This window comes from Vidua chalybeata, chromosome 4 (genome assembly GCF_026979565.1).
Source record: "Vidua chalybeata isolate OUT-0048 chromosome 4, bVidCha1 merged haplotype, whole genome shotgun sequence".
NCBI classification, from domain to species: Eukaryota; Metazoa; Chordata; class Aves; order Passeriformes; family Viduidae; genus Vidua; species Vidua chalybeata.
In genome coordinates, this window is record NC_071533.1 from 35934237 (window position 1) to 35962217 (window position 27981).

General features: G+C 35.9%; 1 protein-coding gene across 2 annotated transcripts in view; it reads left to right on the forward strand.

Annotated features, from left to right (window-relative positions):
• The window catches only part of TUSC3 (tumor suppressor candidate 3), a 113388-nt gene that overhangs the window by 19608 nt on the left and 65799 nt on the right, over positions 1-27981 (forward strand). For both annotated transcript variants that reach the window (XM_053941278.1, XM_053941277.1), the window contains exon 2: positions 20311-20480. In XM_053941278.1, coding sequence (XP_053797253.1) covers positions 20311-20480 — 170 coding nt within the window. The remainder of the gene's footprint in view (positions 1-20310; positions 20481-27981) is intronic.

Here is a 27981-nt window from a genome sequence, read left to right on the forward strand (position 1 = left end):
GGCCTGAAGTAGATTTTTTTTTCTCTCTCTCAGCCATGAATATTGAATGAAGTGAAGCTGCCAAATCATTTATATTCAAACTTATTATGTAATCAGACCTATATTTTGCCATGCACAAATTGGATTGCAATGTTGTTTTTGCCATCTCCATGGAGGGAGTTTGTTTACGTCTTAATCAGTGTAGTATGGAAACATGTTCTTGACAGTGGGTCAGCATTCTTAAGAGTAATGTTCTCCTTTTCCCACTGTATACTGCACTAAGACTCTACCAAAAACTGGCCTCTCTACTGTAGATGCTTAAGAGCCCATTCTCTTACTGAAGCACATACGTCTTTAATGATAATTGGGTTGATATCTGGACCTTTTACTGATGATGGTCTTAGACAGTGAATGCAGTTTCAGCTTTCTGTGACAGAGTAATTAAGTAACATTGACCTAGGAGTAAATCTGTGATTATTTGGCCTTTGAATTGGACATTACCCACTTGACTTAGAAGAGGTTTAAATTTGTAGAACTGGACTTGTATGTTACTATTATAATAAACACATTTGGTTCTTCTTGCGCACACAAATAGCTGATATGGCATATAGGACTTAATCAGTTTTTAAATAGTTTAAGTTTTATATTGTACATGCTTTGAGCAGAGATTCTTCCCTCCTATGGATAACTGTCAATCTGCAAATCATGCAGTTTCTGAATTGTTGAAAGATCAGAGCTCTTCATTTTTTTTCTGAAGTTTTTTTCCAAGAAACATAAGGAATGTTATTCATAAGCTAGTAGTTTGCATAGTGAAATGACAGAGACAGCCAGAAGGTGCAGGAAGAAGGAAATTTTCAGTGGAAATTAAAGGGAAAAAATAATAATGAAGAGGATGTCTGTAGAAGTTGCAAAATCCATCCTTGTAGACTTTAAAAACTCTACTGGGCAATGCCCTCAGCAGCCCACGGAAACTCCTGAATTTAACCATTATTTGAGGTGAACGTTGAATGGGACGACCTCTACAACATTTAAAATTGTAAAAACAGTAAGTATCAAGAATGTATGATTTTTAAAATCAATTTAATTGAAACTATATTACATCTCGATAAAAGGAGTGGTGCTGCAGTGAATACTCATTAGTTCTTGAAGTAACTGATTAGAGATGCTCATTTCATATGACTGTTTTGAATGAGATGATTCTAGAAGTCTTTTTTCAGTCTAATATATTGGTCATCTTCCATCAGATATTTGGCGAGAGACAAGTAGGTTTATGGGTTATTTCCTGTGATTAAAAACTAATGGTGCAGTATTTCTCTATGTTGTACTCACCCACCTGATTGCTTTGTGTGCTTGGGAACAAAGTGTGAAGGTCACTTCTCCACAACTGTCCTGGAATACTGTGATGAGGGGGGATGAGGAAAGAATGGCAGCCATTTGAAAATGAGTACCAGTTCTAAGCTAATGAGGAGAGGGCAATTTTTGAACAAAGAAATGGGGAAGTAATTAGCCAATTATATTATTGCATATGCTTATCATACTGGCATGGGATAGACCATCAATAGGTAATGATAACCATTTCTTATATTACTGCTGATGTACAAAACATGCACTGCAGTGATAGACTAGATCCACTATCTTGTTAATCACTGGGCTTTGGGTATTTGAAAGCTGGCTGGATATAGTTTTTTAGAATATTAGCCAAATATTTTATCAGAGTGCTCAGCACTGAAATTTGGTGCTGACATTATAAATGCCATTTGTAGATCTCAAAGTTAGACCAGATGAATAATGCAAGTCATTCTTTCATAGCTGTTAAATTTTCTACAACCAGAGGAAATCAACAGTGTGCAGATGTCTAATCAATCAGTTATAGGGTTTGCATCACAAGCCTCAAAGTTGGAATTAAGATTAATTTCTTTTTTTTAGAGCTCATGTAATTTCTCCAAAACTACTGCAGTTTTCAATTATTTGGAATATTTGAACATTGTTTTGTCCTCCTCTGTCCCCTGGATGGCTTAAATATGCTAATATTATTTGAAAGTAGTGTTTGTTCTTAGGATAAAATTATTTGCATGCATGCAGTCATTAGTATTCAGTTCAGTGATCTGTCATATCTGTCTTATGATATTTGCTTGTCAAAGAGGTCTAATCAGTTACCTGAAGTAACTGTATTGGATTAAGTACTTTTAGAAGTTGTCCTTATGCTATCACCAGTCTCAACACCACAATTCATATGTATATGGTGGTAACAACACTAGAATGTCATTGGTAACTTCCTCGATGATCTTAAGCTGCATTATATGTTACATTTTGTGCAAGCATATGAAAATAAGGCTATCCACTTGCTGAGGGTCGGTAGATTTCATGCTTAATTTCACACAATGATTAAAACAGCATTATTTTAATAAATTACCTAAGGAAGTGATCAGCTGTGGGGTTGATACCAAGTTCTGCAGACTGTATTCAGATGCTCTTTTGTACCATGGTCTCTGCCATGAGAACTAACAGATTGCCATGAGAACAACAGATGAGAATTATTGCAAGAAAAGAAATTGGTAGGTAGACTAAAACCAATTTTTTCCATACCATTAATTTGGGGAGAAATGCTTTAGGGTTTGCAGAAATTTAATAAATATGCATAAGGTGATATTATGTTTTCCACATCCTTTACATTTATACTGGCTTATTAAAGATTTAATTACGTTTTCTGAAAAGGGAGAGAATGCAGTCTTGCAAAAAAATGTAGATGACAGTGTGGGTTCACAATAATTAGGGCTTCGGGGATAAAATAAAGATTCTCTACAGTTAATGAATATTAAGGTAATGGCTGCTTTAAAAACTTGCAAAAATGACAGTGTTTTACTTACCACATCTGTTTGTTTTCTAGTCCTAGTCCATCAATATATGTGACAGCTTACATATAATTTACTTCTGCAGCTATGAATAGTAAAAAAAAGTTACCGAAGATATTTTACTTTACCCTTTTTGTGCGTAAGCAATTTTTTGTACCAACTTCTTGCTCTTCATTATCCTGCATCTTCTTTGTTGTCCATTAAAAACAAGTACCTCTGGATTAATTTTATTAATATTTTCCTATTGAAACAGCATATTACAAAGCACTGCAAAAACTGTTTTTTTAAAATCCCTCTTTGAGTCCATTTTGCTGTCAAGTTTCTAAAATCTTGTCTGTGGTTAGACAAAACATACGGCAAAGCAACTGTTAATCCATGTTAATCCATGGTCTTCATTGGTCTCTTGTATTCTGTGTATAGAAATATATAAATAAGCAAATGACATGTGTTTTGTCCTCTTTGACTTGCAGCTTCCGAATTCTTAGGGACCAGAACTGTCTCTAATGTGCTTCTCCAGTAACACACAATTAAATTCTGCTCCTTGATTAGGATTTCTTAGTGCTCTGATTACATAAATAACAATACCAAAAGAACAATTCCTTTGCACAACTGGTTCAATGTAAATGGATCTATAATATTACACTTGAATGCTGAACAGCACATTTTGGCCTATGAATTCTGTCAGTAATATCAAGGAAATATATTGTTCTGCAGTTCAAAAGATGTATTCAATTGTGAGTTCAGTACAGTTGTCATGGATTCTGTTGTAGGCTTTTATTTAACACTTCAAAAGTAACTTCCTGCTTCTTTCAGCTTTGTAGCACATATTAGAGTGTACTGTTCAGCCATATGCTGTACACGTGGCAGAAGCTTGCATCCTTTATCCTTATACCCCTCGACCATTTTCCAGGTCTCCTTTCCTCCCCCTATCATTGTTGATCCTGTGCTCCTTTTAGAATATCTCCTGGAAATCTTCCTAGAAGAAGAAATTAAATTTCTTTTTCATTCTGTATTCTGCTCCAACAGGTTCTGGTGGCCCAGTCTGCCGTCAGTAAGTCAATAATACTTACCTCTCTTTCTTCACATTAATATCCATGGGAAAAGTGGATATTTTCCTGAGAATGGGTGATGATAAAGGTGTAAAGTGAAAAAGGAGCTGTAGTAAGGACTATGAGGAAAGATCAGCAGATAGTGGAGCTTGCTCTAAGGGGTTTCTACAGTTTGTTGAGGAACTGAATTCTCTCTAGGATAATTTTCCTTTAAAACCTGCAGCCTCTCTGAAAGCATTGCCTTTTTGCATTAATGTTTTTAAAATATACCCTTTCCTGAATCTTCTTGTATTCATTGAAATTTTGAGTTTTAATTGTCTGAAAACTGCTTTATTTGCATATTGCTGCTTCTCCCTGACGTTCTGTTCAAATGCCTTTTAGAAGTACCAAGAGAGTAAATTTTTCTTATTGGTTAACTCATTGGTTAACTCTGTTCTAAATGGGAACAGTTAATGTGCCTCAAATAGAGTATTTGATTTTGTATAAATATGAAGCTTTACTTTAATGTTACAAATTCTGGTAAATTATCCTGAAGACAGAACTGTGTATCTGCAAATTGACTTAGTCATGCTACAGATTATTTCTTCCAGTCCCTTTTACAAGCAGCTGGTAAAAAGCCATCTGGCTCACAAGCCATGTCTGTTCTGTATTATGAAATCTTTAAAGTTGCCTTTCTGCACTCTTATTTGTCTTTTGAACCATTCATTTACATAGTTTTTGACAAAGCATTACTTTTTCAGAAAAATATGGTCTCTTCTAACCTTGTGCCTCAAAAATAAATTACTGGATATTTGGCCAAAGCCAGTGAGCCAAACTGATAGTAAGTCACTTAGACAGTCAGTGATTTCAGTCAAGTTGGAGTGTGTGTATAAAGCAACCCATTTTTGTTCTTGGTTAATAATCATCCAGTTTCAGTCCTGCAAATGTAACTCCATGTGTATACGTAATGCAGAATATTTAACTATGTTATTTTTAATTTTGTTGTATTTATTGTGTCTTGTATACGTTGTTTTGCAGAGTAAATTCAATTCAGTTTAGCTACATTCTTGGAGTGGGAGATAAGGACTTGTGTACCAGCAAAGTAATTTGGAAAGTAATGCCTCATACTTATTTTTAAATGTGATTCAGACCTAAAACTTTATAGCAAATCATGTTGTGTTCTTGTAAAAGGGTAGGTTTCTGTCAAATGGAGATAAAGTGTATTCTCAGTCTTTGTGTCTGTAGGGATTAGGGCAGTAATTGCATCTAATTTCTGGTGATGCTTTCTCCTCCCTGTGGTCACTGATGTATTATTTCACTGAATGTTCAGGGAGGAGTTGAAATGTCTGCAGTGCATTTCTTGAACCTGAATGTAATTCCTATTACTTTACTCATCTCTAGGCTTGTCAGAATGAGAGTTTTTCGTAACTGTTTTCTTCTAAATATAGAGGGGGGCAAACTAATTGTGTAAGTTGAGAATTTTAGTTAGAGACATGCACATACATAATGCAGGGAAAAGAAAATTTTGACAGAATAAATAGTACAGTTCTGTAGAAAATATATTTTTTAATGTCCATTTCTTGAACTGTGAAACCCTGACTCCCTTGAACAATATGGAGTGTAAATTGTGCCAGATGAAAACTGGAATGAATTAATAAGTACTATCTGCTTTTTCTCTGACATGATTTTAAGACTGCAAGAAGTTTCTGTGATGAAAATCTCCCAGACTGACTATATTTAAAGAGGTGCAACCAATGTCAATATTCCTGATCGGCATTTTTCTTTGTAATCAGGTGATTTGCTGTTTGTTCTTGCATGTGCCATGAATATTCACCAATTTTGTTGATAAGCATATTGATGTGCTTTGCACTTACTTATCACTTACAATTGGTTTCAGGGCTATCTAATCTTCCTCTCTATAGCAATTATTCTTTATCTATCAGAAGATCCTCCCTCTTACTCTACTTCTGGGAGCAGGAGGGGTGTAAGCTTATCAAAGATCTTTTCTCACTTGATCTTTCTCACTTGATCTAGTTAACATGCCTCTTAGGTTATCTCTATAAATGATTTTGTCTTGTTAAATTGAGAAATGAACAGATCAAAACCATTCTGTGCTTTTGGGTCAGTTTCTGTTTCAGCTTTCTGTTTTCCTTCCAATGGCACCTGTTTTAGCTTAGACCATTGTGCTACTGTAGAAAATAGTAGTGGCAATATATCCTGTCTCCTAACTGGCAAACTTTGTTAGTTCTTTATTATGGCTACTGTTGCAGCATTTGTAAGGGAGCTAGGGGAGTAGTTGTCTTGGAGTTCCATGGGAGTAAGTGCAGTACTGAAGACCTCCACACTCCATAAGGAAAACTTTCTGTAGGGAAACTATTTCTGTTTATTCCCCAGGCTATAAGTAAGCATTTCTGAGGTGCAATTTTTATTTGCCAAACTGACTTCAAAATATAGGTTGAATGGTAGTTAAAAGGGGGGGAGCTGGAAGGTGGTGTGCTTAACTAATGTCTAATGTTGACTTTAAAGAATGCAGACATCAAAACTAGAATATTTAAATATAGGATAATATGTTGAATTAGCTATGTTAAATCTTTTTTAGCTGACTTCAAGGCAGAACAAGAATGTGTGTAAATTTTATTCACATATGAATTGTTTACCTTTTAAAGATTGTGTAGCCTTCGACTTCAGTAAGTTTTCAGTGTTAATTCTTTGTGGAGTTATTTTAAATACAAAGATAGTGTTTTCTACCTCAGCATGTCCTTGAGATGCAAATGATGAGGGCTGGGATGATATATTACTAGTATATCTAATATGTTTGCTTAGTATCTGCAATAATACCTGAGTTCTGTGGGAATCTACTATTGCACATGAACTAAGCTGATTTATGGCCTGAGTTGGTATTGCCTTTGTTATATTCCTATGATGATGGACTTGGAATGTAAAGAGGACTTCAGAATATATCTATGTGCATTAAGGTAACCAGGAATAGTGATTTTCGGGAAAATTAGGAAAAGTGTCTCTTTTTCAGCTGGGAAAAAATAGGGGGAGTGCTTCTCAGATTTATTATTCAAATTGTTTCGAAAACAAAGCTCTAGGATGAGTCTGTGGAATATTACATTTTATAGTCATGCTTCCTTTCTCCTTAATATTCTTAATTATTCTATATCAACAGGCTCCTTAAAATCAACCACAAAAAACAAACTGCCAAATAATTTTTTTCTCTCTCTTTTTTCTCTGTCCTTAAGCACCCTACCATTTACAAGTGCAAATATTCTTTTTGTTTACCTAAATTTTAGATGCAGAATAATCATAGATCTCTCCTTGATCTGTTACAGAATTGAAGCTTATTATTTCTTGACTGGTTTAGGTCGTGAAATTACATTCCTCTTTAGCAAAAGAATAATCTAAGAGGGTTTTTTGCTTTTTTTGTTTGGGTGCTGGGTTTTTGTTGTTGTTGTTTGTTTTGCTTTGTTTTAAATCTGTAATTGTTTTTAACCCTGATAGGTCTTATATTAGCCAAGTCTGGAGTTATAATTTTTGTTTAGTGAGAATAGTAATGATATTTTGCATAATATTTATTTCTCTTCTACCATAGGAGGTTTCATCCTATGGGTACTTGGGTTAATGGATAAAACATAAAGAACAAATGGAATTTTAAGTAGGAAGTAGAACTTGTATATGTTGTAGCTAGTTACAAGATTTTCCAGTAACTTTGGCAGTAACAACTTTTTCAACTCTAAAGATTAATGATTTTGTCTACAATTTTTGATTATAATTTCTTTAATTCTTTAATTTTACACAGACTAGTTTGTGCATAGTTAGATATCTTATTTCAGAAAATACTTAGCTGCCTTGTCACAAGACAGAAAGTGTTAATTACTTATCATCACCACATCTTTCCTCTGACATTACTCTCTTAATTCACTTGTTGTGAAGAGGCAAGTGAGAAATTTAATTCTGTTTTTTTATCTTCCCAGTGTACTAATCAGCAAGATAACCTTTCGTGTTAAGGTGCCAATAAGAAATAGGTACTTGAGAATTCTCTCAGTAATACTAAAAAGACAAATTCATGACATCTTCCCATGTGTTGAGTTTGGGGTTTGGGCATTTTTTGTTGTTGCTGTTTTTTGTGTTTGTTTTGTTTTGTTTTTTTGATTTTTTTTTTTTTAATGTTTTGGAGGATGAAGAAGCCAGAGTACTCATACCCAGAATATTTTTTTAACTAGATGCTTTCTTTATTCTCTGTATGAAGTTAACTGGTTGTTCTGTGCTTGTATGGAGAACTGCTGATTTGTTGATTTTGTTAAAGGTCACTTAGTGTCCTCTAAAATTTTTTCATGTTACATACCCTCATTTTAAATATGTGTTATATAAAAACAAAGAAGTTTGAAGTACTCTTGTATTCCTTGTTGGAAGAATTTTTTTTAAAAGCAAGCATTATTCTTAAGGAAATTCTGTCAAAATTATTTCATTATGCTTGATTGAGGTCTCATTGTTTTCTTGTTCAAGCAGTTATATTTCTGATTACTGAACAGTGCTTATGTGCCTTGGAACAATTTAATTTCTACCCCTTCATTCTGGTATGTTTTCACTCATAGAACCAAATCTTCTCTGATTTATTCTGTATTTACTCTGCGTTTTACATTGTAAATATTTGTTGAATTGATTTGTCCTTAACTTTCTTTCTTTTAACAGTAGCTGCTACTGCCCCTTCCCAGTCTTCCTTTGTAATCTATTTCACTTTAAGTTTTTGATGCTTTCCCTAGCTAGCCTTTCATAATTTTTTTTTTAATACAACTTCTTTTCGTTGTAGCAGTTTAGTCATCTATTCTGTACTTCCAGGGATTGGAAATACAGCATCTGTATTTTAACCTGGTGTTTGGAATAACATAGAACAGTGAAGAAGAGGAAGAAAGTTGGTTTTTTTTTTAGCATTAGCCATAGTTTGGTTGTCTGGGTAATTCTTCAGTGTAGCACAGTGCTTAAGGGCTTTGAGGGATTAGTCTCTATGTGGTTCCTCAGAGAAGAGAGCTGAGTTATCAATGGCTTTGTAAAATGTCTCTCTAGCATGCCTGTTTACAGAGAGCAAAAATTATCCAGATTCTATTTAATTCTTTCATTTTTCAGGGACAAAATCCAGTAATACCCTGAATTTTTGTTGTTCTTTTGGCTTTTTGACTCCTTTCAAACTGTGATTTATTGGTAGCATTCCACCAAAGTCAAAGCAACCTCAAATTTCTGAGGTGAATTACCTTTTTGTGAAGTTACTATCATAATTACTTCATCATCTTTCAACATAAAATCTTATCATTCCACAAATATGCAGAGAAATGGGCAGTAAGAGATAGAAAGGGAAAGATGATTGGCAGTATTTCAACAGCAATTCAGTTTGTGAATTACCTTATTGTGAAACATGGAACAAGTACACTTTGAACAAAGGAACAATTTTGTTGGTGTCTGTCCAAGTCACCTTTTCTCTAGATGCTACCTGCTCTGTAAAGTAGAACTTGCTTTACATTAATGAAAAAAGAAAAAAATAGGATGGAACCACTCTTCAGTAAAGTGATGTCTTTTCATGCACATCCTTTAAATATCATGCTTTCCACCTAATGTTCTGAAGTTGAAAGTGTTCTGAGGAAAGGCTGAGAGAGTTGGGAATGTTTATCCTAGAAAAGCAAAGGTTCCAGAGGAGTTATATCGATGTAAATAAATACCTGAATGGTAAAGATGACATCCAGAATTATTCGTGGCCAGTGACAGGACACAAAATAAAACACCAGAGGTTCCATCTGAACGTCAGTGAACACTTCTGTACTGTGAAGATGACTGAACATTATCAGGAGTTGCCCAGAGGTTAGGGGTGGCTGGTAGTTTTGTTCGGATTTTATTGTTACTTGTTTTGGGGTTTTGTTTGGGTTTTTCCAGTTTTTAATTTTTATTTGGTTTTTTGTTTTGTTTTGTTTTTTTGTTTTCCCTAAGGAACATACTATATAAGTTATTTGAATTTTTCCCAGGGCAGCATGTAATTTGGGGTATTTGGGGTACTAAAGCTACATGATCTGGTGTGTACAAAACTAGTGTATGAGCAACCTGATCCTGGATTACCAGGTTCTTATGGCTTACTCTGTAACACTTTCTTTTTTAATAGTGTAAGAGATTCAGCTGGCAAAAATATTTTGTGATAAAGTTGAAAGGGAACAGTTGGTTATATAGCATTGACTGTAAAACATTCAGCTTCACATACAGTACTTGAGAGTAAAAGAAAGAGCTCATTTTTGCATTTTCAAAGACGCTGTGGACTCTAGTTTTCGAATGAAGAAAACAGGAGAAATATCTGTAGTGTCAAACCTTTGCTTTTAATAGAGAAATACAATTTCCTCAAATGATCTAGGTTAAATAAGACTGCCTGCTGATTTCAGCGAACACTAAGGAATTGAAGGGAAGAGTTTCTTATTTTTATTTTAAACATAATCACAATGTTAATAATGTGTTGAGAAGTCACTATTCTATGTAGCAAGGGAGAGGTACACAAAGTATATATCAGTTCCTGAATGGCTTTTAGTAGTTAACTCATAATTCTACTCTATAAATTGAATGCTCTGAGATGACTCTTGCAGAAAGCTGAACTTAAAAAAAAAACCCTTGGGGGTCCAGAAACTCACAATGGAAATCTAAATAGCAACTGGTTTAAAAGGCTGGTTTAATTAAGCTTAATTTTACCTAACAATCAGAAATATTTGAAAATGGCAGGCCAGATAAGTTGATATTAAACATCTTGATAATCTGCAGCTTTGAAATGTGTTCCTGGATTTAGAAAGAGTTTTGATTTGTGAAATAATAATTGTGCATAGAGCTAACTTGAAGTGTCTGCATAAAAATCATGAACTTAGCACTCTGAAAGGTATGGCTGAATCCAATTCCCAGGAATCTGAAGGTTCAGAATATTGAAAAAAATTATAGTAGTTTAAAAGTAGGAGTTTGATCTTAATGAATTGAAATGTATCTGCAGAATTAGTTATAACTTTTTGTGCATAATTTTAATATTTAGCTAAAGATTTCTTCACATCTTTAAGGACTTCTGCAATATTTTTGCTAGGTCACCCTGAATTGTTTTCCACTGAGAGTAAATGGAGCTTTTTTAGCTTTTGTGTATAACAAGCACTCTTGAAATCACCCTGGATGTCCTATATTATGCTCTCCTGAGACTAATATCCTTCCAGTATAAAGGTGACCTAAGCAAAACATACTTTGAGGTTTAGCTGGTGCTTTTGTTGTAGAATCTTTTCTCTAATTCATAATTCAACCTTTTGATATTTCTCATTATGTAATTAATTACTGTCATGCTTATAAAGAAAGAAAAGTAAAATAAAATTATAGGGGAAAAGCCTACAGTCATGTAAGTCATCTTACCTAGGCTTATTTCTATAAAATTTAAATAGTTTAACCTGTGTTTATTTAATGCAATACAGTAGGTATTATCTTTCCTGAAATAAGCTGTGCTCTTGTTTACAGTACTAGAGTCTTACTCTGTAATTCATATTGTTGATCTTACAGGCTTTATTTAAATCAGATTAGCTTTATTTTTAAGTGAATGTAAGTTGCTATAAAGTTTGTGACAAATTGTGAAAATTTTGAGGAAGTATTAAATACAAAACAGGGTGAATTTCTTGATTTTGAAATCAGTTGTCTATTTTTGATTGTACTCAAGGAAGTTGATGATCTTTGTAAAGTCAACTGGACAAAACACATCCATGTAAACCATTATGCAGGTTATTTTCAATGTTGCATCTTACACAGTGTAAAAATATGAATGTTAATACTTTTATAATGTTCATAAAATGACAGTTTCATGTAATAGGAAATTAACCAGATTTTTCTGAAACTGCAAATAGAACAACTTCTGGGCTAAAACAATAAGAAAAAAAACCAAAAAAACCAGAGTAGTTTTGGTTCTCTGTTCATTTATCTACTCAGCCAGAAAAGGACATTTTTTGGTATAATGCCAAAATGTAGGCATTTTACATAAAGATGAAAATCAGTGTCTCATTCCAAAAAGCAAATCCTCAGTCACAGCTAAATGACTTTGAGTCAATGGAGCATAATATTAAGTCAGTCATACTGTGCCAGCTTACATGGCTTCTCAGTTATGTTCGGGCAATGGCTTTTTGTAAATAAATAAATAATCTGAGAAGGAAAAAAGTATCCAAACAAATTTCTGTATATCTTAGTGGTTAGTAATATTTGCATTAATTCATTCTTCTCTTTTCTTGCAGAAGAGAGATCAGAGAAGAAAATATTTGCTGTACTGATAGTCATTCTCAATAGAAGAATTAGTTTATAAGTATATGGCTGCAGAATAATGTGTTACTCACTGGAATATTCAGAAACTTAATCCTGGAGTTCTCCATTAGGCCTAGGGTTGCGAATCAAGAAATTGCAGTTTGTAACTTTGATGTGACCCGTGGTTTCTATTCTTGTTTAAATGTTCTATTCCTGTTTAAAAGTTCAAGATAGGGATTAAATATTTTTAATAAAGCTACTGGTGCTGCTTGCATTAATTTGAAGAGGAATAAATTTTGACAAAAGTGAAATATATTTAATTTTTTTCCCCCAGGTTTTAGAATAGCCTAGAAAATATTAGAGAGAAGAGTGAAAATGTAGACAGATCAAAGAAATTACCTTTCTTAGCACTTTCAAGTCTATGAGCTATTTGAGACTTTGTTTAGAAGACTTATGCAGGAAAGTAGCCTTCTATCTTTTCCCTTTTAGTGTGTAGGAAATATTACATGAAATTATCTAAATGTATACCGTTATTGTGTGTTGAGTTTTACAAATGATAAAAATATTTTTTATATGTTCAAGGATATGGTAGCATATATGACATTTTTATGCAATCCTCAAGTGACCAAGGGACAGCAGAACCTGTAAGAACACTTATAATGTTGACTCCATCATCTTTCTGCCACCAATTTAATGGGGTTAGTAAGTACATATCTGAGAATGTTTATCAGATGCATTTTTAGAGAAGTTAAATGTTCTTACAGCATATTGGTGAAATGTGTTTATTAGTGCAATTAGTTTCTCTGTATTATTATTCTTAGTGTAATTAAAGACTAAAATGGAGACTGTTAAAGTAAATTGGAATTTAAGCTACATGCATTAGATAGATTTATGAGATACTTTACATGCAGTATCAGTGCAACCTTGTTTTGTGGTTTGTTTTTTGTTTGTTTGGTTGCTTTTTTTTTCACAATGAGTGTTGTCCTGAAATAATTTTGTACAGAGCTAGCATTTTTTGGGGATTTGATCCACCTGAGTGAACAAAGCAGAATTTTCATCAAGGGTGGTTTTTCAATCTGCCTCGGCTAGTGTTGGTAAAATACACATAAAGGAAATGGAAGTCAAGCCATCTTATTTTTTTTTAAATTTGCAACATCATTTCAGAAATACTTAACAAAATCTGTAGTTAGGTTAGAAACTCCTTTATTTCTTTCACTATAAAAACTGAAATTTGAGATACTGGAGTGAATTTGAATTTTTTATTAGGAAAGGGGAATGGCTCAGTAATAATCAGTACTTCAGCCTTATTAGTAGATTGAGTCCCTGGCTAATTTATACTTTTCCTCGTAAGGTATATCTGCTTTTGACCCAATCTTTCTAGAGCTGAGGTCTTAGTCTTCCAGGTTCACATATTGAGCAATATTCAGGACCCTATTACATCAGAAAAACCTGAAACCTCTTCTGAAACATCAAAGATGTGAAGTGTTAGAACTGGTATGTTTCAAAGGGAAGGAGTCTAATTTGAATACTGAATCATTGAGTAATATCACTGGGACTTAGTTCTTTGTTTTTTTCCAATAGCCCCTTATGCCTTAGGTTACCTGTGTCACGTTATTCTAAATGAAGGCAAAGTAAATGAAAGGAAGTCTAAAGAAGAAATCATGAAAATATCAGGGACATCCACTGGACAGACAGAGCAAGCAGCACTTAGGAAAATATGTGTGATATTTTGTTTTTTTGTTGTTTGGTACCCCCTACCCACAACAGAGTCTTATTTGGACCAAAAGAAATTTAGAAAATCTGGCCAAGAAAGATTAAAAGTCAAGCGAGGCAACACGTGTGTATACAAGGTGATTCTTGTTGTTTATGCTTTGTGTTGTAGGCACTGTGTCTTGGGAGAGTGAATAAATAAAGCTGTGTTTTCAGTAGCTAATCTGCTAGTCACAGAGTATGAAAGAGAAGGCTTGTAGATGTCAAGCTCTATGGGTTAAGAAGCAGAGAGGAGATACGGGAGATCACTGGGAAGCAGTCCCTAATAGGGAATTGCTTCAGGTGTAGATGCCAAAAGCTTGGCTTACTAGCATCTTTAGTTTCATAACTTGTCACACTTAGTTTTTTGACAGGTAGCTTGGTTGTTTCATCATATCACTGGAAACCAAGATCTATAATAGATGAAATTTACCTTTTTTCTTTTGCTTTATTCATGACTCAATAATAGGGACAACTGCAATTGGAAAAATATTTTACTAGCCTTAGGGATAAAAGAGGAATTTTTTAGAATTGTTTTCCCGAGCAGCTTTTATTTCAGTGGGGAGTGTTCATCTCCTTAACAGGATTGAGGAAAAGGTACCAATGACTGTTACTATTTCAAGAGCAAAGACAATTTTCATAGGTGATCGCTTTATGAAGTAATCTCATTTTATAAAAAATGAACAGTTTTTTTGTTGTGTAAGAAAATCCCTGGGTTTTAGATTTTCTTGGATTTTTAAGGATTATTTAGTTTTGTGAAAATGTAGATATGCCATATATTTTCACTTTTATTTCAGGAGCAGCAAGTAATGTCGTAATTCTGTTTACAGAAATTAGCATTCATTTTGTTTCCACACGTAGGTCATACAGGTTCTTTTATTCTGCTTGGAGCATCAGCTAATGAAAATAAGTAAGTGATACATGGCTACTTCTTCATTCATTGATTTAATGTTCTTAGTGCTTTTACAGACTGTTTTCTGTTGATCATTTTGTAGCTATTTGCAACATCACACCCAGAGTTTTCTTTTTACAGGAAGAATTTCCTTTCTCATACTTAGGGTTTGGGTTTTATATTTTTTGTTTGCTTGGTTGGTTTTTGGGGTTTTTTCACTTTAGTGTTTCAACTAAAACCCTTTCAGTTATCAACATAAATCTGGTAAGTGCTTAGAGGAATTCTGTAAATGAATAGATTTAAATATATGTAGGGTCTTTACTTGCAGAGACTATGGAAAGGAGCAGAAAATTAGAAATCTGGAGTGAAAATGAGGTAATGTCCCTTGTTTTCTGGATTTGAGTAGCAGTTTCTGTCATCACAAGATGTGTTTTGTTAGATTTGGTCATTCTTTTCGTCTTCCAGATTTTCTCTGACAGAAGACTTTTCCCAGGGGTGGAAAGAGGCAAGTTAATAAAATTTGTAAGTGTCTAGCATCCTAATGGGAATTCATTTTGGTGACACTTGTATGTATGGATTGTATAGCTGGATGGTAAAGGTTAAAAGAAAACATGTTTTGTTTCAGTATCTTCACAGCAAGAAAAAATTTGGATAGACCATTGTCTTTTCTACCAGTGCTTTCTAGGATATTAGTAGATTCTTTTTATTAGAGTAATATGAAAATTTTTGCCTTTTTGTTCTACATGTTTTTTTGTCAATTTTTGTTCACTTTTCAACACTCTTCTTTCCCACAGAAGAAAATTTTTGACTGAGCTAGAGCTCATGCTTTTATTCAACAGTATGTTTTCCTGTTTTCTACACTTCTATCTTAAAAAAAAAAAAATTCTTACAAAAATATCCAAATTAGGTTCTAGAATTATGAAATTCTTAAGACTGGTCTGCTGGCTTCAGTATTTCCCCTGCCCTCTGCCTGTTAACACACTGACCAATTTTCTGAGTGTAGTGTCTGTTAAGTGGGTGCCTTTTTGATCCAAAGCTGAATTAGACAGTTGGAATTGTAAAATGTGCCATATTTCCTTAAGACTTAGCTTTCAAGTCAAATGCATGGCTAAAATGCAAACTTTTATTTCTCAGATTTATTTCTTAGATTTCATTATCAAATGAAATGAGGAAAAGGTTACTAACTTGTTCAGGAACATATATTGTGAAAATATTTTGTAAATGACAAAACCAGTATTAGACCTTCATCTTTTTGTAAAGACTTAAAAGTCAGACAGGCTGCACTGTGAATTCTAGAGATGTCAGTCCCAAGGTGTCTTCTGTTAATTACTCTGCAAAAGAAGTCTTCTGAAATAAAGTGTACAAAAATTGGTAGGATATGGAAGTGTAGTCAGTTACCTAAGAGAAGTGTAGCCTATAGTAGAATGTTTTATGATGCAAGCCACTATCTGCAGTCTATTTAATAACTTTCTATTTGAAAAAAATAGATTTCTCCAGAATGCAGTGAAGCAAGTGTATACATTGTACCTAAGGACTACACTCCTGAAATATTTAGCTTGTTTTTACCTAGTGTAGTACACATCTAAAGTTAGTTCAGTTACTAGCTTTTTACTTGTGCTTATAGGAAAAACCAAACAACAAAAAGTGATAAAAGTGGTTGAGAACATTATAGTGAATATTGCACAAGAACTGTGGAAAGATGCAGTAGGTTACACGTGGCTGAATCTAAAGGAATCAAGACTAATTTTTATTGGCAACTAGCTTCCAAGTAAAACTAGAATTGGGACTTCTCTGAGTAAGATTCTTCTATATAACTGTATTTTATAGAAGCAAATTATGTAGCACTAATAGAGCTGGATTTTTCTGTCAAGATCATGCTTTTGCTTTGTTATCCTTAATGCTATTTCATGGGTTTCTTTTCTTTGAATAAGGCCTAATCTGAAAAGTATTTGTTTTTCTGTACCAAGTAGGATATTACGCATTGTTCCTCAGGTAATATAAAAGTTACATCTTTTTATTAGTACTCTTTGGTTTATCTTTTTGCTTGAATAATTGAAGCTTTTAGATATACTAGTTCCCATCCTTTTTAGCTCCTTGTATTTTATTGTGCATTACTGGCTGGAGTGCTTGATGCAAAACAAGTGAATCTTTTGAAATGAACAAAGATTTAATCCTGACACTGCTAATTGAAGGAAATCTTACAAATGTGTAAGCTTCATTTTTATGTAATTTGCTTTATGATTCTTTTTAAAGAAAAGAACTTACATGATACCTTCTTGAGGCAAAACCACCAGAAACATATGTCTTTTAGAAGAAGAAAAATTATAGTTTTCATTGAGTCATTGATATTCTCATGATAAACAGAGTTGTAATCTCTCCTTCACATTCATCATTACAAATACTAGCTAAATTCTGAGAACAGGAACAAAAACCTAAAGGATTTTTTAATAGGGTCAAGTAAATGCAGGTATTTCAGAACTGTTAATGATCCACACTCATCAAAGCTTCTTTTGGACTCAAGCCTTCTGATGACCTGTGCCTAAGGGGCACAGCCCCTAAGGGGCCAAAAAAAAAAAAAGCAAAAAACACAGGAGACCCCAGCGGCTGCCGCTCGTGCCGCGCGCGGGCACATCCCAACCCCCTGGGAACGCAGGCAAGCCCTCCAAAAGAGTATTAGCTGGACACCTTCCCACGACTAATAGTCACCAGACTGGAGTCTCTGCAAACAAAAAGCTGCCACCAGGGTCCTCAGTCCCGAGAAGCTTCCTTCCTTCGGCACTCCGTGGCCATGAAAGGTTTCATTTCCCCTCCCACGCAGGGAAAAGCATCCATGTGCTCCTCGTGGGTGGCAGAGGGTGCAGTGACCTACTTTGGGGAGGCTCCGCTCCTGTTTTCAGTCCGGCACGAAGCACTGCTTCTGTGCGGACCGCGGCACGCTCTGCCTGGCGGCCTGGCCCCGCGGCAGCAGCAGCACGGCCCCACAGCAGCGGCGCAGCCCCGCACGGCTCCCGGTGCTTTGTGGTGGTCCTCTGCCTGCGGTGGCGGCTTCGCTAGCCCTGGCCCCACATTGGGCACCACTTTGCGGCGTTCTGGTGTCTCTCCCAGCTCTGGAGCAGCCTCCGTGCCCAGCGGGGCGCCGCGGCTCCTCTGGTCCCAGACTCGCCGCTGCTCCCGGGCTCCGCGCGCTCCAGGAAGGTGGGTCGGCCACTTCTACCGCCACTTGCGAGGGACCTCGATAAAGGGGGTGAAGGAAGGACCAAATTCCTCACGGCAGGAGCTGAGAGCATTTTATTGATGTTCTACCAACCCCTGAGTTGGACAATATGGCCGCCCGGCCTCGGCTGTGTTGGCGTTTTATAGGAGGTGGAGCGGGGGGTGTCACGTGGTCTGGAGAAGCCAATAGGGACGCAGTAGGGTCGGCACCGGGGCCCGGGGCAGTCCCAGGTCTGTGGGGGTGTGCTGTGGAAGGCAGGAGCCAATGGGGCACGGCAGGGGCAGCACCGGGGCAGCTCCAGTCACAGGGGAGTGGTGCGGCGGCGGTTTTTGCTCTCCCCGACTGCACGCGGCTCTTGGGAGCCCGGCTGTGGCGTAGCTTCCACGTGCTGCCGGGGTTTGCTGCCGCGGGTTCCCGGACACGGCTCCGTGTCTCGGGCGCGTGGGCCGGCCAGTCTCTGTTACCGTGCGCTAGGGATCCGGTAAAGAGGAAGGAATTTGTCCATTTACTCCGTGCTTGGCAGGAACGGTTTATTGGTCACGTGGCGCGGATCGATGGAAAGACACGACCGCTCCCGCCACTCGCATGGGAGCAAATGGCGCCTAACTGCCGGCGGGATAGGGCTTTATAGAGGGGCGGGGCGAGAGGATCCACGGCCTGCCGGCCAATAGGGGCGGCTGCCGTGGCGGTGACGCCAGCAACAGCGACCAACCAGAGAACCCCGCAGGGGCGGGCACCGAGCCAGAGCGGGCTGAGCGGGACCGTGTGGTTCGGGGCGGCCAGCACGGGGTTTCCCGGGGCCGGACGGCAGGGTGCTTACAGGAGCGGCAGAGGGGGAAGATCCGGCAGCAGGCAACATGGGGGCAGAAACCGCGGGGGTGGGAACAACGCGGGGGAAACGCGGGATTACAGAACTTGGCTTATTTTAACATAAATTAAAAACACTAATCTAAACCCAAACTCCGGGATGCAACATGTGGTAACAGCAGGAAAGGATCCACAGGAAGAGACGGGGATGGGAGCCGGGCCACATGGTAAGGCAACCTGGGAATCGGCCACCACAGGGGGGAAAACCCGGGGATACATGGGGGTACACAGAATTTAGTAAGACACACTAGAACCCCGACCTAAACCCAAAGTCTGGGATGCAACGATTTTGAAGGTGGAAGGTTCTCACATCTTCAAGTTTCTGAAGTTAATTTTTTCTTTGTTTGGTGTGCCTTCCTCACTTTCTATTCCTGTCTGTCTGCACCCTTCTCTGTCCTTATCACTTTCTCTCAGCACTTAGCTTCTGAGTTGTAATATTCCAGTTTCCTCCACTCTTATTTTTAGTTTTTATTTGGTAAAGGCAGCTTCCACAGGGCCAGTGAGCAGGGAGCTGAAGACTTAAAGCAAGACAGATGCATTAATCCTGATATGCTGTAGGCAGCAATCCACCTAGAGCATGGTCAGTACAACCTTGCTGAACCTAGGTAACATAGGAAACTAAACACTTTCTGCTAAGCATGTGTGGAATCAGGCTTACTTAATAAAAAGTAACCAAAACCCTAAATAGATTTTCACAGGAATAGTTAGATAAAGATGGCTGTCTTTTACTATCTTTCATAGCTTGCTTTTAAATCATTCATGCTTTCAAGCAAAAGACAATACACAAGCAGATTTTTCTTATACAATGGTAGTTCAATCAAAATATTTTGTGCTTCTCAGTCTTGAGATCAGCTTAAAACGTCGATATAATAATGAAATGTACCTAGATGAGTTTATATGACAGTGCAGTCTTGTCTCTAGCAAAATATAAAACTTGCATGAATTTAAATTCACTATGATACATTTGTAAGAAATTCTAAACATAGTAACTATTTCTCTGTCTTTGTAGGTACATTTTTCTTTCATCTTTATACTCAAGTGACTGACAATATTCTACTGTAATTTTTACTAAATAGAATAAATACAACATAAGGCTGTGTTTTCTAAAACTTCAGTTTTTAAAACAGAAATTAAATGATTGCTGTACTGCTAACTTCTGGTTAGGCAGTGATCCTTACTCTACTCCTTTGCCTTTGGTAGCAACCTGTTTGATTTTATTTTATGTATTCTTTCTGTTTAAGACCACATTGAGTTACTCTTTTAAATACTTAAAGTCTTGTTGACTACATGAAAGACTAAATTATGCTATTAGCTAAACTCTGCTACATACAGCTATATATGACTTCCATCTTGAGTCCGGAGGAGTTTGGAGGGTGCAAAGGCAGAATATCGGTACAAAGCACTTAAATTTTAAACTTAAACATTCCTCATGCTTCTCCTCAATTACAGAATCTTTTGGCTGAGAAAGTGGAACAGCTGATGGAGTGGAGCTCAAGGCGTTCAGTCGTCCGCATGAATGGAGATAAATTCCGAAGATTTGTGAAGGCTCCACCTCGTAACTACTCTGTGATAGTGATGTTCACTGCTCTCCAGCCACAGCGGCAGTGCTCTGTTTGCAGGTAATTTATACCTTAATGACCTTTCTCATCTTCCTTACCTTGGTTTTCAATGGAATGTTGGAATCAATGTGCAATATGCCAGGTAGAGTTGTTCTTTGCATGGGGTAGATGCTTACTAGTCAATAGGCTCATGTGCTTGTTGGAGCATCTTTTCAACCACATTTCATCTACATGTCACATTTTAGAATTCTTCCAGGTTTTGATATTTAAATTGCAGTTGAATAAAATGTATACAGCTGAGGAAGACTTTCTCTTTAAGAAATCAGCTTTATTTTATTATCAGTTAATCTGATCTTTCCAAAGAAATTTTGTGACAAAAGTAGTGATTCATTACCATTTAATAATACAACACTTCACTGTTTTCTTTAGTTAAGAGATGCCCAAGGTGCTTATGCAGATGTCTTCCCCTCTGATTTCACAGCTTTGAACAGTTCTTACATGCTAGCACATTTTTCATGAGGTCATAGGTATTGTGGAGTACTGTCTGTCACAGCAATTTGATGTGTTCTGGTAGCTCCATTCTGAATATGTATTAGAGTGCCTCTGGTAGTCTTCTAAGTTCAAGATCTCGCTCTGCAAGTTCCTAGTGCAATAAGTTAATCCAAAAATAACTAATGATAGGGAAATAGGGCCAAGGCACTGAAAGGTAGTCATGCACTTAATTACCTCACTAAATCAGAAACTGTGGTAATAAAACCTTCTTCAGCCAAAATATGCATTAGAAATTACTGTGTTTAGCAATAAATGGGATTATTGGGAAGGGAGCTCTAAACACTATTTAAATAGGCAGCAAAATATTTTGTAGGACTGTGAAAAACGTAGGTTGTATATGAGGTAATACTATTTCTTGTTTTTAAATACATTTATTTAAACTATATGCGAAGTTGGTAAATGTAGCAGTGTGTTAGAGTTCTGATGTGTTAGAATGTGACATTTAAAACTGATACTTTAACTTGGGTATCTGTAACTGTCTATTTTTTTGTTAGGTTTTAGGTTTTTATATATTAATTTTCTGTCATTGAAGTCAGTTGGTCAGTTTTGAGGGCGAGTATGTAAATTGTCTTTGCACTTCACCCTCCATATACGAACTGTGAAGCTGCAGGATTAGGTACAGAAATTGTCCAACATTCTTAAGTGAAGTTAATTTTTTAGTTCAGCACATTCTATGCTGTTGTTTCTTCTTTATGTTGCCAGAGGTCAGCTTCAGGAGATGATACGGGAGATGAAAGTTTACCATATTATTTTATATCATTCCTTATTTACCCAGTGGGTAAAGCTACAGGAGATGCACCAAGTTCAGCTTTATAAGGGTCATTGTATTTGTCATTATAATGGCCATGGCAAATTCTTTCCCTGTTCTGCATATAGGTCTTTTGTAGGGCATGTTAAACAACATAAATATTGCTGTTATAAATGATGTTTATTTTTCTTGCAACTGTATATTGTTTACTGTACTGAAAAAGAGCTTATAAACTTCTTCTTAGGTAAGACCAGACTAGATATCTTGTACAGAAGCAACTGGAAATCTTAAAGCATAAAATGAAGGACAAATCAGCATACTACTTTCAGTTGGGTTTGTTTAAATAAATGTGAAGTTGTGATCCACTTGTTCACATGAAATAAAAGGAATTTAATGAGGTTGATCATACTGCACATAAAACTGTTATCAGGGAAATCGACATTTTCAAATCAATGGTTAATTAATGGACAGGAGCACTGAGAGGATATATAGAACTGAAATGCATGCATTACTTAATTGTTACCTATTCACTAGCCACTTTGCCTAAAGGATAAATGGATTTTTTAACTTAATCTGTAATGTTCTGTGAAGATGCTCTTGTTCAAGATTTAAGTTAACTGCTACTAGTCAAAATATTTTCAGAATAATTACATAGAAAGAAAAAAATCAATGTCATATTTCAAATGAATGTATGAAGAAGTACCTAGTCTGAAATCTTTGACTTTGAGTAACACAAGAATGAGAACATTTTTCCTCTTTAAAAATTGAGCATGGTTGGTTTATGCACCACAAGGCTATCAAAAAAACCCCAGTTTTCTTTTTCTTTTGGTGTCTAGATTTGACACTTCTGTATTTTATCTTTCTATGATACATGTGGAAAGCTGACCAAATTTGTCTCAGTCTGAGGATTTTTTCTGTGCAGCAAGGAGGATGTTACACCATCAGTCACACAAATCACATGATTTGTGAAAGTGTATGGAAATCATATCAACTTAGTGTTAAAATGCTGCATACAAAGAAGTCTTTGAGACACTAGATATTTAGATAAAGCTTTTGTATGTAAAATATATCCTTTTAGTCAATCCTATCTGAATCAATCTAGAACTAACATAACTTCTGAAAACCAGCAGCTATGTATATGTATTAGTAGAGCCCCTAGTCATGCTTCTGGAGTTTTTTTCAGAGAAATTTTGTCTTTATTCTAAAGCAGAACTCTTTCATCTACCTTTGTGGACAAGCAAACAAGTTCCAGTTTTCTGATCTAAAAGAGAGTATTGAAAGACATCTGATGCCTTTACAGCTGTGTTAGTGGCAGTATAAATGTCAGTTTTCCTGTTGTCCCAGTTATTTAAGTTCAATAGGACATAGATGGTGTTAGGAAATCAAGTATGAATAACTGATTAGATATTCAATGTGCTCTTGAACAGGACTGGAATGTGTTTCTAACAGCTTAAGGTGGGGTTTTTTCCATGCATGTTTGGAAATGTGTTGGATTAAACTGTTCTGATTCCAGGAAATTAAACTTAGTTTTAATTGATTTACCTGTTACTGCTGTTCTTGGTGTATATATTCTTCAACAGTACACTGGAAGTAGATACTAAAAGGCCCTTTGATGCACTGTGATGATGAATCAATTTGGATGAGCAGTCAGACATAATCTCACTCTAAATAGTGACTGCTCAGGATGTAAGACTAACTTCCTTTTGCCCTTTGTCCTTCGGTCTTCACTCAACTAGATAGTTTATCTCTGTTACCCACATCAGTCTCACTACTGAAAAAAATTACTTTTGTATGTAAGAAGGAGAAAAAAACCACGTTCACTCTGACAGGAGTATCTTCACAGATATGAAGGGACTGTTCCTCAGCCTGTACTTTGTATTGCATACATGCAAATGGTAACTACTGGACTAACTTGAATGCATTTTCAGGTGAAAATTTGCTGCCAGCTTCTGTGCCTTTCATCTTCTTGCATCTTGGAATCTGCTCCCTCATTTATTATCACTACATTTTTCTAAAGTGATCAGCACCTTTTATCAGCCAGAATTCAGTGACCTGCCCTGCCTCACTTGATTATTAGTGTTTTGATTTTCACCTACAGAAGGGCTTTAGCTCAAGCCTGCTGGTGCTGACTGCTCATCTGTATCTTCCATTGTTATAATTAAGTCCTTTTTTGTTTGTTGCTGCACTATCTGAGCACTCCATAAACACATTATATGAAATATTTTTGTTTGCTTTCTAAGCTCTGCATCTCTTATCTGACTGGCGGAAGGAGCCATCTCTGCTTTGAATACAGGTGCAAACAAGAGGTGTATTGTTTGTTATCACATTTTTGTCTGGTTCATTTTAAAAATTCATTGCTGGGGTATTTTAATTTAGAAAAGGATATCTGGATCAGAGGAATGAGATTGGTCACTTGAGCTTTTCCTCAACAGCTGAAGTCCATCAACAAAAAGATGCATATTTTGTGTTGATTCTTTTCTTAGTGTTCCTTGAAAAGATGAGAGCACTGTCAGAGGAAATGGAAAGAAATGTCAAAATACATGCGAAGAGATTTCAAATACTTTTATTAACATCTACCGTATCAATGAGACCTCCAAGAGGAGGTTTTTTAGTTCTGAAAAAAAAAAAATTTGTTGGTTTCCCTGCTTAAAAAAAAATCTCAGAAGACAGATGTTTTCAAGTAGCTGATGCAAGAGTTGATCAACAGCAGTCAAGGAGCATCATCAGAAAGAAGAAACAGGATCCAATGTCTTAGTTTTTTGTTAGCTGATAAAGAGCAGATAGTGAGAAAAACATTGACAGGTCTCTTAAATGTATTGAGAGGGAATTACCATTTGAACTTTTGTTCAATGAAGGAATAGGAAATTTGGAGCAAGCTGTTGAAAGTTCTGCAATTGCTTTTCTTGTGCACTTCAGGACCTGATAGAAGTACTGATGAGTCCTGCTTAACAAGTCAATAATTTTATACTTGGATGATAACGGACTCATTCTTCCTGAGATTACAGTTTTTTATTCTTTTACTTTGAAACTTCTACAAAAGAGGACGTCATAGCTTCTTTTCATCTGCAGAAGATTGAAAATTTCATGGGATGCTGTAAATAGAATAGCATAGATTTTAGCTTGCTTTCCCCTTTTATAGATCTGCGTGGTTTTCAATGAGTGTTTATGCTCTCTGTTGCATTTAGTGAATTTTCTAGAAACATTTGTAGATTTTTTCGGTGCTTTTCATCAAGACATTATGAGCATTCTGAATTTATTGCCTTCTTGACACTGAGAAGATGTCAAAATATGCATTTAGCTCCTTGTTCCTTTAGTTTTGGGGAACACCATTCTAAGTAAAAGCCAGATGTTGTATTGGAAGTAAATTGCAGCACTGATCACAGTTTACTTTAAACAGATGGATCAGAATGTGTAAGTAACCTGGTAATACATTCTGTGCCAACTGTACATTTTTAAGTATTGTACATAGTCTGCCAGAAAATAATGCCTTACTGCTTTCTTTCTCAAATAATTCCATACTCTTTTATTTTTTTCCTAATATTCAGTTTGTGTTTTCCTTACTATAATGTCAGACCAATAGAATAAAATTAATCTCATTAAATATAGCTCAAGTTATACAAATCTGATTATCTGCTATAGACACACACATAATTAATCTTTTTAAATAAAACATTTAATATTTTATGAGCACCTCTTGCATAATGGAAGAATTTCTGTAGAACACTTGCTTAGCAGCTTACGTTCCAGTAGATTGAATTTTCTGAGTAAATCTAATAGTAGCATTCCCTTTTGATCTGGCCACTATTTTCTGGCAGCTGTTCAATATTACTGTTGTTGCTAGCTCCTGTGTTGCTATTATGACAAAATTCTAAAGAGGTGACTATAGCAGCAATAATATTCAAATCTTCTCCATCTATTAAAAAATCCTGTCAAGCAAATGAGCAGTGCTAACATTATGTTCTGTTGAGTTCAGACCAAGTGTAGTTCTTTGCTTTTATGCCTTTATAGATTTTCACATAATTATTCTAGTAATTTTGTATAATTAACATTACTTCCTAGAAACAAGCTGATAGAATGGGTATGAACTAATTATAGAGATAGGTAGATAAAAACTTGACAGTTGGTATTGTCAAGTTGATAACTGGTAATTGAAGACTGAATTTTTTCAGTCAAGTGCTTATGCTTTTTACTGTTATTGTGTCTGAAAAGGAATGAACCAGTGCTACAAAAAGTTACTAATGTTATTCTATAAGAAATTTATCAATTGCAAACGATACAGTGGTGTGTAGGATGATCTTCAGTTATGTGTGTGTGGTAATCCTTTAACTTTGTATTCCTGCTGCTCCTTGTTTCACTCTTCTCCACACCCTTCAAGCTCTTCTATGAGGATGCATCATAGAATGGTTTGCTATTTTCAGTGTGAGGGTGAAATTGTGCTTTGAGTCTGTCACAAAAAATGCAGCCTTTTGCAAAATAATACTTTAAATGTTATCCATTAATTCAAAATAGTTTAAAGATGAAAAATACATGGAGATCAATGGGAACAAGGGACTTCTCAAATGGTGGGGCCATAATTTCTGATTTTCCCAGAAATACTGTTTCATTACAAGTGAAAGGTAGATAAAGAAGAATGGTGGTATCAAGATGAACTGATTTTCATCTTGTTCTTATAATAAAAATGGTTCAGCTTAAATATAGCAGGTTTAACAGAAGAATGCACTACAGATACTGCTTAAGATTTTACTGCATTCCTTTGATGTTGTCTGACTGCCCTCTTCAGGATGACAATGAATGTTAGTCTGCTTAGTGATAATATCTGTTTCTAGAAGTAACCAATCTAATGCCTGAATTGCTTCTTTTCTTTTTTTAATTGCAAACTGCCCATTGAGTAAGGGTGTTAAGTAGCAAATTTTACCAAATCAGGTAATAAGGGTGAAAGTTGAGTTTTATTGTGCTTCATGTTATTTAATTCTTTGTGGGAGAAAGAGGTCATCAATTTTCATTTTAACTCTTGACGCTTTATGATTTTTTTTTTCATGTATAGTACAGATTTCTTAATACTACACAACTGTGCTGGAGTTTGTATGTAACATATTTCATGTCTAAGGTTGATCTCAGAAAGGTCTTACAATATCTGTGATCCTGTGATGCTCTTCCCCTTCTTTGCTCTCTCTTATATATGTTTAGTGCAGGGTTTCTCTTGCAGCAAACAGATTTTTTAAACAGAACTTTTAAATAGTGTTCTGCACCATGAAACACGTAGAACTGTTTTTCTAGAAACACTGTTTTGAGAAAAGCTGCAGAACACATTTATACTACTTCAGTATCTTACCGTATGCGAAGATGAGTTGTCAAGTGATAAAACACTAGTTTGGACTATAGAGTGGATGTGATTAAACAGTAATACGGAAATTAGTAGAGGAATCTGTCTAAATCAGAAAAATACTGCAAGCTTCCTTCATTCTGGGTTTTTTTTTTTTGCCCTGAATTTTTGTTGGTATAGATTTGTCCTGTGAAATAACCTGTGGTTTTATGGCACTGTGTGTTTAGAGGATGTCATTGCTAGTATTATTCTCCTGGAATGCCCTTTGTTTTTCCCTTCCTCTTAGTAAAGTCAGGGCAAAGTTGCTTGTTTTGATTTGTGTTCTCTTTGGGGTTTTTTTTTTTTGGTGGATTGGTTGGTTTTTGCTTGTTGTTTAGTTATTTTATTTAGGAGGATATTTAGTAGCAAATCACCATCTAGTGCTGATAGAAAAGATTATATGTTGTGCAAAATTACCACATTTAAAATGACTTTTAGAGAAATAGCCTGGAGTTTGTCATGCTGCTTACAAACCTACTTTTGATTCCGTTAGGACCATTTCCCCAGTGCTTAATAGTTTCTTTGGCTCTCCTATGGCTCTGCTATTTTAGGAACATACTTCTTTCACATTTGTGTGTTATTTGTCCCCTAGTTTCAGAATTCCTTATGTATAGCTGTTTCTAGCAAGTATATCCTGATAGCACACTCAAGGGCCCCATAAGCGTATCCTTGCATGGATCCGTTAGCAGATCTGTTTGATACTTGCAACTCAGACCAGTCCTATTTACTGAGATTTTAAATATGGAAAACATTACTTTTTCTTAATATCATCTTGGGATTTCTCTTGTATAGTTTAACTTAACAAATTTCTAATTTTGGAGATGACAAGTTTGAAACAGAAAATTGCATAAGGAGCTGAAACTTTTTAGTTTATAGTATGGATGTTGAGAATGATACTG